At 32.9% G+C, this 12,979-nt stretch overlaps 1 protein-coding gene across 1 annotated transcript; it reads right to left on the bottom strand.

The window, feature by feature from the left end:
* Window positions 1–1,145: 1,145 nt before the first annotated feature.
* Window positions 1,146–10,978, bottom strand: LOC115984943 (TMV resistance protein N-like). The gene is made up of 8 exons (XM_031107925.1): window positions 10,839–10,978; window positions 10,316–10,636; window positions 7,105–8,197; window positions 6,716–6,988; window positions 5,500–6,600; window positions 4,892–5,428; window positions 2,216–2,346; window positions 1,146–1,428 (listed from the first exon to the last, which is right to left on the bottom strand). The coding sequence occupies exons 1-8, from the start codon at window positions 10,976–10,978 to the stop codon at window positions 1,146–1,148; spliced, it is 3,879 nt and encodes a 1,292-aa protein (XP_030963785.1).
* Window positions 10,979–12,979: the final 2,001 nt, after the last annotated feature.

The raw sequence follows: 12,979 nt of genomic DNA, 5'->3' as shown, positions 1-12,979 counted from the left end.
TTACGATTCACACCAAATTAATATTTTCTCTACTTATATACTCAAGACAAAAACTATTCAATCAAATAACCCAAGCCTAAATCATATTTAAGCCCCTAATTAAAAAAGAAAAAAAATATCCATTGGGATTTCAATGGCTTGATGGTGGTGGGAGACCAGTATAACGAAGGTGATGGCTCCTCATAGTCCTCTCTCTCTCTTAAAAATGATTTTTCAATCTCAGGTCTTTTATTTTGGTAATAGTGAATCAAATAACCCAAGCCTAAATCATAGTTAAGCCCCTAATTTAAAAAGAAAAAAAATATCCATTGGGATTTCAATGGCTTGATGGTGGTGGGAGACCAGTATAACGAAGGTGATGGCTCCTCATAGTCCTCTCTCTTTCTCTTAAAAATGATTTTTCAATCTCAGGTCTTTTATTTTGGTAATAGTGAAACAGTGCATTTCATTTAACAATCTACAACATTTTCACATCTTTCTATCTTTCATTAAGGTCTTATCTGGCCAGTTATTACTATTAATTCTTAATTATTATTATTTTTTCTTTTGTTTTTAATACTAAAATGGTGGGTATACTTAAAGACATTAAGAAGAGAGAAATGTGTGTTGTAAGCTCAGGAAATTAATAAAAGATTAGTAAGATAATGGTAAAAATACGTTGATATGAACTTTTGGATAATAGTAAAAAAAAAAAAATTAATGAAACAAGGTAAAAAAATGCTAAATACAAAATTAGAACGCCATATGACAGAACCTCGTTCACTCCTATATGAGATCTCTGCACATATATATATATATATATATATACACATATATTGAATCTCAGGTTTTTTATTTTGGTAATAGTGAAACAATGTGTTTCATTTAACAATTCACAACATTTTCATATCTCTCTATCTCTCCTTGGGGCCTTATTTGGTTAGATATTACTATTAATCCTTAATTATTTTTTTTTTCTTTTGTTTTAATACTAAAATGATGAGTATGCTAAATGACATGAAGAAAAGAGAAAGGTGTATTGTAAACTCAAGAAATTAACAAGAGACTAATGAAATAATGGTAAAAATACATTAACATGAACTTTTGGGTAACAGTAAAAAAATAAATGAAAAAAGGTTAAAAAAAAAAAAAAACTAAATACAAAATTAGAGAGCCACATAGCAAAACCTCGTGCATTGAGAGAGAGAGAGAGAGAGAGAGAGAGAAACCTGCAAATGTGGCCCATGTTTTATCCAACATCCAAGGCTGCTTGATATCTTGCCTAAATAAAGAGACCCTTGACTTGAACTTTTTGAAGTGCCTGCAGCTATTACTTTTTTTGAGGTGCCTGCAGCTATTACTTGATTTGATAATATTGTTTCTCTTGAAGTACACTCCCCTTGCATAGTTTCATTACCTGGTAGAAGCTCTGTCACGGGGGTAGGCCTCCTGCAAGCATCCAAAAACATATCTATGATTTGACTAACAAATTTCATATCTATTGCATCGAAGTGTGGTAACAAAACACTTGTTGAAATCCTGCTTGTCAGGGGCGCCCAATATTATTTGGAGCCTTCTTAAGGCAAAAAATTTATTCAGAACTTTTAATATGTAAATATTAATTAAACAAAATTATTTAATATTGATCAAATCAAAGTTAATTTGATACATTAAATATATAATTTAATGAATAATACCAATTAAACTAATGTTAATTTGAGAATTAAATATCATAGTTGAAAAAAAATATTAATAAAAAAATATTACGGTTAGGATTTCAATTAGGTTAGGGTTCTATTGGTCTTGTACATTGAGAGTCTTAATAGAAATGAGAAAGGAAAATGCACTTAAAGTGTTATAAAATGTTCACAGTATGATATAACATTGACCCTCATTGATGAAATTCATCGATCTAACCAAGGAATGTTTAAATAACTTTTTTTGTGATTAGTAACATGGCAATTTGTAAGCTAATAATAAAATTTGTAGTATTCTCAACACTACTAATAAAAAAAAAAATGCATAACCTTTAAATATATATATATATATATTATTTTATAAAAATTTGGGCTTTTAACCCTTGGAAGTGGGGCCTTTTTCCCTAAGCGGAATATTTTTTATTTTTTTTGGGATGGGGCTTCAGGCCTAGGCCTTGGGCCGGCCCTGCCACTTGTAATTGAAACCATCATTTTTCATCTGAATTGTATACAAAGCAAATATAGTGAAACCCAACCACCTTGAATGATCATGCAAATCTGCAGGTAACTGCATTTTTATGGCGGGCCCATTTTGATAAGCAAACCAGCGTGGTGGAGACGCAATCTGAGGAAAGATATAACCAGACAGATGGTTTCGTGCCCAATCCACCTGTAAAATTCAGAAATATATAGCCTTCAAATCTTCAATGGATGAAAGAACAAAACACGTACAAAAATAGTAAGTTTAAAGATAAATTTTTTTCGCAATTACTAGATGGCGTGGGCTTTACACGTGTGAGTGGAAGTCTCATGCAAAGAAAAATAAGAAAATGCTAAGATTTACTACACCTACACGTGTGAGTGGAAGTCTCATGCAAAGAAAAATAAGAAAATGCTAAGATTTACCACATAAAGCTTGCAAATTGATACAGTAATAAATATGATCAAACGATCTAGGTTTCAACCAATCATAAATAAATATTTGAATATATATCTAAAAGCTAAAATGTAGTGTATAATATTACTACGCTCCTGTTAAGTTACATCAGTGCCATATCATCAGCCTATTTTCAATATTTTTTCTTTCCTTTTTAATTATTATTCTCTTTATTAATTTCCCACTTTACAATTACACATTCTCAAACATTTACTTATTTTTACCTTTTTATCTCTCCATTACTCTATACCTCAACCTTACAGTTTGTCCATCCTTTATCTTCCTTTTATTTTGACTTTTCTTCTTCCCTATTTTTTTTACTATAAAAGTGTCATTTTCTCTTCCATTCAATCCATATTTTTCTCGCACAAAAATGTGAATACTCTCTCTCTCTCTCTCTCTCTCTCTCTCTATATATATATATATATATAGTCTTTCTCTTGATGGATTTTTAATTCTTTATTACACCTCTAATTTAAATTGATGAATTTTTATGCTTAATCTATATGATTGGTTTATATTTTAATTTTTTATTTGTTTTTATTTTATTTCTTTTGTTTGTTACATGTTATCCAATGAAATTACAAAATAATTCAATGTTATTCTAATACATAGCATGAATTGGATAATTTGGGGTTTATAACTATACATTTTCTTTTGAATATTTTTCTACTCATCTTCTTTTATATAATTTTGTTATTTGTCTCATATTCTCTTCCAAAAAAAATGTGATTATTCTCTCTCTCTCTCTCTCTCCATAACAAACTATACAAAAGTTTGAATAATATAGATCACTTGAAAAAAGAATAGTATTTCTATCTTTTATTACAAAAGTAATAATAATAATAATAATAATATCAATCAAATTAATGCACCTAAGTTTTTCAAAAAGGCTAAAAATAATATAATGATATATTTGTAGAGATGGAGAGATAAAAAATAATTTTAAAAATAATATCTCCAGTATGTTTTGGAGAATAAATCATACATTATACCACGTTATAAAATAGTTGTATATTCTCATGCATCGCGTAGATTTGCGACTAATTGTTATAATTAGCAATGTCATGAATTTCGTTCCGTTTCGGCCAGAACGGCTAGAAAATCTCGTGTCGGTGTGTAAACCGGAATGATAATACCCTCCATTCCACCTCGGATTAAATTTCGCCCCATTTCGGCCCGTTCCGGGCATTTCGGTCAATTCCGGCCAATTTCAGTCGGCCGAAATTCATTTTCCAGCCGGTATGAATTCTGGCTTCTTATTTTTCCCTTCTTGAACTTAATCAGTGTCCTGTAGCTCCTAGTCTCTCCCTCATCTCGCACTATCTGACCCTCTCAACTTTGACAGAAAAATTGAAAATAAAATTGAAGAGCAAGATGAAGCAAAAGTGGTGTGACTTCACTGACTTGTGAAAAAAAAAAAAATGGGAGATGAAGAAGATAAGAATAAGAGGAGAAAAGAGCTCAGGCGTGAAATGATGAAGAAAGACTGAAATCTGCAATAATGAAATATAGAAGTAGCATTTGAGCAGGTAGTGTACTAGTCACGTGAGTGGGTTGGGAATTGGGAAAAAGTAGTCAGTAGGAAGTTTCCTAGAAACCCACTTGCGTACAATTATCAAAATGTGATTTTTTTTTTTTTTTTAACCTTAAAATAAATGTTTTTTTAAATAATAATCCCACATTATTTTAATAGAAAACTATATTAAGTTAATTATTTTACATAATAGTAAGAATAATATATAAATATATATCTCACTTGTGTATAATTACCCAAAATGTGAGTTTTATTTTTAAAAAAAAACATAAAATAAATGCTTTTTTTAAAAATAATATCCCACTTTATTTTAATAGAAAACTATATTAAATTAATTATTTTACATAACATTAATAATAATATATAAATATATATTAGCAGTAATTTCAAAAAGGTTTCCGAAACGGTACCCAAAATTGGCCGGTACCGAAATATTCCATTCCAATGAACAAACCGAAACGGGTTCCGAAATGACATTCATAACAATGATAATTAGTAACATGTCTATTTGGAGACTCAAAATAGTAAAATTTGTAGTGCCTATAACACTACTCAAAAGATAAATAAATTAAGGATTTTTTTTATGGAATAAGTTGAGGAATTAATATTACATAATATTTTGGATAAAGTGGAGTCCTTATATATATTATATTTACTCCTAATTAAAGTCCCTATAAAAATATAGGAGGAGATATGATAACAATTTTGAATTTAGTGACATAGACTGATAGAGGAACAGACCTGATTCAATCTTGAAAGCTGTGAGTGTGAGTTGAGCTCTCCACGGAGGTCATTAGGACTCCCAACAATTTTTTGGCCTAGGTTTTGTAGAAATTCTCCCATATCTTGCTTATATAGAATACGTGCACCACACATATTAATCTCAATATCCGGGCTTTTGGTTCCAATGAAAGGGGTAATGCAACTCCGTTCGTCTAAATGTTTTCTAAACCTCGCATGCGATATATATAGCCAAAGTCCAAATGAACCAACATATGTTTCCTTAGGAACCTTGAAAGCTATAAGATCTCCATTTATGTCCAAACGACAATAAAACTCATGAAAGTATTTTGTATCCTCTCCATGAGAATCGTCGTTCGAATGTGCTGGGACTACAAAAATGACACATAGAGCGATTCCTTTCCAATTTTTATTACTAAACAGATTTGAAGGTAGTGTGATTGGTCGAAATGACCCAAAACTCTGATGCTTGAACCACTCCGGAATTTCATTTTGAGGTAAAACATGGCAAAAGCCTTCCATTTGATGAATTTGATCCTGTAAAATATTAAAAACAACTGTTAAAGATGCTCGTGCGTGTGTGGGACAAGTGAGAGAGAAAGAGATACCTTCACGTATCTTTGCCATAATAGGTGTATGTCTAGCAAAGAAACCTCAGCAATTGTGCCATCTTCATCCTCGGCCAAGCCAAGGCAAGTAATAATAGTGAATCCTGCTACACCCAAAGACCATACAACAACTTGATTTAAATAATTTTCAAGCGCAGTACATCCTTGTACTGAAACTAACCTTGTACTTAATGGAACATATGGCATTGATTTAAGCTTGCTACAATGATCCAAGAAAAGAATTTTGAGCTTTGAAAGTCGAGAAGTGTAATCGGGCAAGCATATAAAATTATTTTTGCTCAAATTCAAATACTCTATTGACAACAAGCAGCTAGGGTCATCAGGGAGTGCCAACAGATTGCAGTCACTTAGACTTAGAGTTACCAAAGTGCTTAATTTTGAGAACGAATTAGACAACAACAGGTTGATGGGCTCTGGTTCAGGATGCCGGGCATTGTGGAAACAATATGTTGACAAAGCAGTTGTAGCAAATATAGGAATTCTGAGATAGGTGTATCGCCATGCTAGGAAAGATAGAAAAAGAAATAAAATTAGTCGCAGAAAAGTGGGGGAGGCACCAATTGAGGATCCAATAGGAGAGAGCCCAAGCAAATGCCCTGCTTTTGGTGGTTGACACTTACATCCTGATAGAGTGAGAATTTCAAGAGATGTCAAACTATGAATGTCACTCGGAAAACTCTTAAGGTTTTTGCAGTCTTGAAGATTCAATAAGGTCAGGCCAGTTAGACGCCCGATTGTTGGTGGTAGTTCTTCAATGGCAGTCCCATCCAAATAAAGCTTCAACAAGCTTCTCATGTTTCTCCCAATACGGGGAAATTTCTTAAATCTTGAACAGCCAGATAGAATTAAAGTTTTAAGAGATTCCAAATTGAGCTCATATGGAAGGTTCTTAAGACATTTACAATCTTTTAGATTTAAAAGAATAAGTCTTTTAAGACCTCCAACAGAAGGGTGCAACTCATGCAATCTTGTACAACCTTGGAAATTCAGCCTCTCAATATTTGAGAATCCAGTGAAGTCAGGAGTTCGGGTTAAGTTTTGGGAGTCACTCAAGTCAATGAGCTTTAACTTTCCCAACTTCTGTGATGAAAAAATAAGCAGGGATAAAAAAAAATAAAATAAAGCATTCAAGAACTTAAACTTTATAAAAATAAAAAATACAGAAAAGAAAAAACAGCAAAAGTGAAAATCTTACACTGAATTCACTTGGAAGTTGCTGAAGACAACTGCGATGCATAATGAGCTCAACAAGTTCGCCAGGCTGAAAACTATTAGGCAATGATTCCAAAGGATAATCATGCCATTCCAGCCAACATAACTCATTAGAAAGATAACTGAGGCAAGAAAGGCGCACCTTACAAATTTTGAGCAATCTTAGTTTATTCATCTTTGAGAATGATTCAGCATTCAATTCTTCTTCATCATCTGGAGGCAATCTTAATAGCATGCCTTCTATATGTTTTGTTCCCTGGTAAACAAAAATAGTAAGATTAGTATACCGCTAGATAAAGCAAAAAACTTGCATGAATATATTGTAGAATTATATACTTCTCTAAATTTATGTCTATATAATAATCCACTTACAATATTGTTCTTTAATACATCAAGGACGTCATCACAATGCCACAACCTACTACGTTCTCCAACTTCAACTGATGCCTCACTAACAATTTCCCAACCCATTTGTTGTAATAAATTATGCATCCACAATTTTTCCCCCACTACAAGAGTAATTAGAGATTTGTCGATGAGATTTTTTATTGGATTAATGCCTGAGAAGTAAGATTCTAGTATATCAGCAACGCGATTCTTCTCCTCCCCTTGGAAGAAACATGCAATATCTAAAAATAGTTTTTTCTCATCTGCCCCCAATCCATCAAAAGCAATTCTAAGTTTCTTAGTAGTTTTTTCATGGGGTATTGCTCTTAGCTGATTCTGAGCACTTTCCCATTCATTTTTTGGTCTAGTATACAAATAGGAACCCAAAACTTTAAGAACCAAAGGAATTCTCTGAGCAAGCTCGACAAAATTGTTGCAATATTCCAAGAAATCATTCTCACAATGAGGTTTGTGGAAGGCATTCAGACTAAAAAGTTGTAGAGCTTCGACTTCATTTAGTCCTCTAGCCCTATATACAATTTTAATTTCATAACTTGCCAACAAATCTCTGTCTTCAGTAGTTACAATGATTCTACTTCCTTTGCCAAACAAATCACGCTTCCCTACTAATGTTTCTAATTGACTTCTTTCGCTCACATCATCAACAACAATAAGTACCTTTTTGTTATGCAGTATATCGCTGATAACTTGCATTCCCTTATGCACATCCTTTACCCTTAATCCCCCTTTTCCTATATCACAAAGGAGTCGTTCTTGTAAAGTCTTTAGACCATGTGCTTTAGATTCCTCTCTAACATTTTCGAGAAAACTAGAAGCTTCAAATTGTTTAAGAATCTTATCAAAAACAGCTCGTGCAAGAGTTGTCTTGCCCATACCACTCTTCTCACATATTCCAATAAAGTGAACATCACTTGATTCCATATCTAAATATGAAATCATTTCCTCAACACGAGAGCTTATTCCCACAAGACCATCTTCAATATCATTTGAATGTTTCTCTTTCAATTTCAAATATATCCATTGAACAATGTTTCGGATAAAGTTTGTCTCATGCACCCTATAAAATATTACAAAAATCTTTGTGTCAAAACAAACTAATTGGAGATGTAGCATGCAAACGTTGATGTTTTGCTTGTTCATCTCATAAAAGAGAGAGCTCTAAAATTGAACTAAACTACACAGTCGAGCTCAATTTGCTTGTCGAAATCCTAGGGCATGCAAGTAGATTATTAGTTCTCAGAACAGAAAACATGGCTTTTCATGTAAACTTGAAGCAGCAACTATTGTACTATTCAACATAGATGTTCTTTTTATTTTTTAAACCCAAAAAATAAAAAAATAAAAAATAACTGCAATTTAATTTAAATTCTGATTTGGCTATTTGAAACCTAAATTTCAACAACTAGAAAATCTCAAATGCCATGTCATTTAGTACACAATCTGTTGACAATTTCTTTTCAAAACAAAAAAAAAAGAATAAAACAAAAAGAAGAAGAATACAATCCGGGTGGAGCTTGTGTCCAATGGCCAGCACCACTGGACACGTTGCGATGCGGACATGTGTCCAAGACTAGACACGTGTCCATATCCTAACAGGTCTAATGGCTGCTGGCCGCTGGACACATGCCAGACCCATACAATCCATACTATTGAGTATTGACCGAAGCGAAAATCATCTTCATTTCAAGATCCTAAGTAGAAGCCCATAAAACTTGTTGAAACCGGGCTTGAATGGCTGCCCAAAGTACACATGATGTAGCAATTAGCATCACATATTGGGCCACAATTTATTCTTAAGTGAATGAAGGAATTTAACAAGGTTGCATTAGGATACTTGAATTTGAATTTAGATCTGGATTTTAAATCAATGGATTTAGAATGTCTTGATTCCATATTTATATTCTATACATAAGAGTATTTTAAATTCTAGATTCTTAAATCTATTGTTTGGATGCTTTAATAACCTATAAATTGGATTTGAAATCGTCTCTTTCAAAATGACCAAATACTTTCATAATCTCCTAAATCTCACCTAAAACATTAAAATTAGTGAAATACTCTCAAAACCTCAAGAATGACAAAAGTGTCCCAAAAATATCCCAAATCTATAAAAATAACCAAATAACCTTGAAACCCTACAAAATACCTTTGAAAAATTTTGAAATAACAAAAATCCTAGGGAAAAAATCTCAAATGACCGAAATACTTCTAAAACTTTCAAAATAGCCAAAACACCTGTTAACCTATAAAATGACCAAAAATAACATTGGATCCTCCAAAATGATTAAAATGTCCAAAAATAAATAAATCCTTACAAAATCCAAATTTATCGAAAATTGAACCTAAAATGGCCAAATTGACCTTGAAATTAAACCTCCAAAATGATCAAAATTTCCAATATGATTGAAATAAAAATAAAACTACCAAGATGATAACACCCCACCACCCTCCCCCACCCACTGACCCTCAAGGAAAAAAACATCAAATGACCAAAATTCTAAATCTTCAAAATGTTGTATATGACAATTATTGGTTTACATTACACTATTCATATAGTGTGTGTGTGTTTCTTTGTTCCTACACACACCACATTGTATGTCTTTCTTTCTTTTTTATCCACTAAAACTACTCTCTCTCTCTCTCTCTCTCTCTCTCTCTCTATATATATATATATATATATTTCTCCCTAGTTTTCCAACTAAACATATACATTTTTTTAAAATATATAATTCAATAGTTTCAATGAATAAGGGGATTTGAACCATGGACATTTTCATAACAAATATTAAGAGGTACTAGTTGAGCTATAAGACTCGTAGCTACACGTATATTTTTAGTGACCACTTTAAAATTTTATTTTATTTTTCTCAATAATTCAATAATTACAACAAAGTTAGTGGAAGAATTTCTAAATGTAGTTCTACTGTCTAGTTACAAGACTTTTGATGACAACCTAAACTAAATCTTGAAACTTAAATTAGTGACAAACTTTTTCTTAATTTTGCAATAGTATGTATGTAGTGCTGTTTATAAAACTACATATAATTCATGCTTTTGTGGTATTAAAGATATTAACCTTTTAACATCTACATTTAAAGTAATTAAGTAATGCAGTCAAAACAGGCCAAAAAAAAAAAAAAAAAAAACTCATCAGAAGCAAATCAATAAGCGTTACCCATCCTTCAAATGCCTTCCAGAGAGACTGGCCACATTTGTTAAAGCAGTTTTCCACTTCTGCACCTTTGTTGGGTTCTCCTCGAAACGCTTTTCATGTTTTGCAAAGGCCTCTGCAAAAGTGTTCTTCTGATGTCGCACGTCAGTAGGTTCCACATGGTAGAAAATGGGCAACACTCTCAATATTATGCCTCTATCCCTGCATTCAACAATCTTTGCAAGTTCTTCCAAACACCATGTGGAAAATGCATAATTTTCAGAGAAAATGATGACCGCAATCCTCGATTTCTCGATTGCTTCCAAGAGTTCCAGCGAAATGGGCCTTTATTTTATTATGCCTCTATGCCTTTATTTTATTTTTCTTTTGACCTTCAGCATTTCCAAGAGAGAGAATAGTGGTAAGAACTATGCTTCCGAAAATTTAAAATGAAAAAACCAAAACCTCAAGAACTTTCTCTCTCCTACGGCTTGTAGGAGAGAGAAAGTTTCTCTCTCTCCCTCAGTAGGAGCTTTTTCCCTCTTGCCTAGTACAAGTCTTCTCTCCCTCTTTCACTAGGGGTTTTAAGCATCTACAACTCTTTGCAGAAGTGTTTGAAGTTTTCTCCATCTCAACCACGCGATCGGACTTCACGTGGTGTGCGCGCGAGCCTTCAAGTTCTCTCATAGAACTGCTTGGATGATGGGTTCTGATCAAACGTTTGTAGATATGGGAATAATGGCTTTCCAGGTTAGGTTCAAGTCTGGGTTTCAAATGGAGCGGCTTCTTCTCCTTTGTTTTATTTGTGGTGTTCTGGGTCTTGGTGAGACCAGAAAAAGCAATGGTTTCATGGAGGTTTTTGAGAATCATAGAGTTGCTAGCTGTGGTGGGTCGGAGGAGGAAAGATTGAAGGAAGTCACTGGTGTTCAGATTCCGGTGGTTGCTAGTCAGGCGTGGCTGGGTCCGGAGCATGCGCACTCAATATGTCAAATCACACCAGCTCAAACAACACCTTGAGCCCAACGCCCTTCTCAACTGTGCACTTCCGTGATTCCGAAGGGTCTTCACAAGGGTAAGATTGTAATTGTAAAGGCTCCGGTTTTGGGCTCTCCATTGTTGGCATCTGAAGCCCAATTTTCATCCAGTCCGTTTCTCACAAATAATCCCTCTCCTTTCAATGAGCCCACCATTTCCCCCTTATGCCCACAAAGAGGGCTTTTAAAAAAGGTTGCTGGAGCTCAAACAAAGAAAACTCAAAACTTTAACATGCAAATACAAGTTAAGTGCTGGGCTCTCGGCTTAATTGGGGAGGGTGGGGTGTAGTTGTTGTATGCTCTCTCAGTTGTACCTCTGTTTTCAGTTAAATGAATATTTCATGTAATTATCAAAAAAAAAAAAAAAAGAGAATAGTAATTTTATATATATATATATATATATATTTTTTTTTTTTTGATGCGAGTAATTTTATATTGTGTTGGATTTTTAATTGATTTGACCAGTCCAATTTGGCTAACTGAGACATATAATATATTAGTATAAAACTATAAATTATACCTTGATATTGCGGGTTATATGGTCCCGTTTTTGGTTATGATAATGGTGATTGATTGATTGATAAGTGCGGAAACAGCTTGTCCCTTTAATGTCTTTTTCAAGTGAGTTTTGGATAAGTTTTTCAAATTCTCCAAAAAAAAAAAAAAAAAAATAGTTTTTCAAAAAAAAAATTAATAATAATAAGGGTTTATTTAGATAGAACTTATTTTGCTGAAATTAAAAATTGAAAATTGAAAACGTTGTAATAAAATAATTTTTAAATGTGTAAATAGTATTGTGGGACCTATTTTTAAAGAAAAAATGATTGAAAAGTGGAATTTGTAGATCCATGAACAGTGTATCCGTGCACTGTTTACGGTTAACTTGGTCAAATAGTGAGGCTGGAACCAAAAAAAAAAGTCAGAAAACGCAAATGCAGCTACTTATAATTCGAATCCAAACTCCCTCTAAGTTTTAGCGATTCAACTATTTTCCCAAGTATTATATTATCTTATTAGTGCATAATAAAATTGGTAATTATGATGGAGTTCAAGGATAACGAATGCAATTTCTCATTAATCGTGGAGAAGGGATTTATTTATTTTTTTTTTTTTTGGGAAAGAAAATAGTAAAGAAGAAGGGAGCTCATACTAGTGATCTCATCCTTATAACATATTATATTACTCTTCTTCTTTTTCCATGACCCACAATTGAAAGGTAAAGAAAGTTGTTAATTTGCAAAGATATGAAGAATTCAAAAAATTAATCTAAGTGTTAAAAGAGTATGAATGATCTTATGAACTTATTTTTATTGTTTATTTTTAATTTTTTATGACGCATGAAAATCAATGAGCCACTTGTCCATCCAAAGGTGCTAGAAGACCTGCAAGAAGGAAAAAAAAAGCTATTGAAAGGCATCAGTGGGGTGCTAGCCTAAGTTTCTTTGATGGTTAAGTTAGAGACTCATATGAATCCAATAAAACTCAAATGGTTGTAGTTTAGGGGTTTTTTTTTCTCATGCACCTTTAATTGAATGTAGTCTAACCTTTATATAGTGGGTCTCCTTATTTGTGCCACTATCTTCATGGGAGGTGTATTGGCTTAGTGGGGTTAGTGGGAGCAAATTATATGAAGGTTACTCCCAGGTTCCGAGAT

Source organism: Quercus lobata, chromosome 4, assembly GCF_001633185.2.
Source record: "Quercus lobata isolate SW786 chromosome 4, ValleyOak3.0 Primary Assembly, whole genome shotgun sequence".
Classification (NCBI taxonomy): Eukaryota; Viridiplantae; Streptophyta; class Magnoliopsida; order Fagales; family Fagaceae; genus Quercus; species Quercus lobata.
The sequence above is the reverse complement of the archived record's forward strand: the minus strand, read 5'-3'. Positions and strand labels throughout refer to the sequence as shown.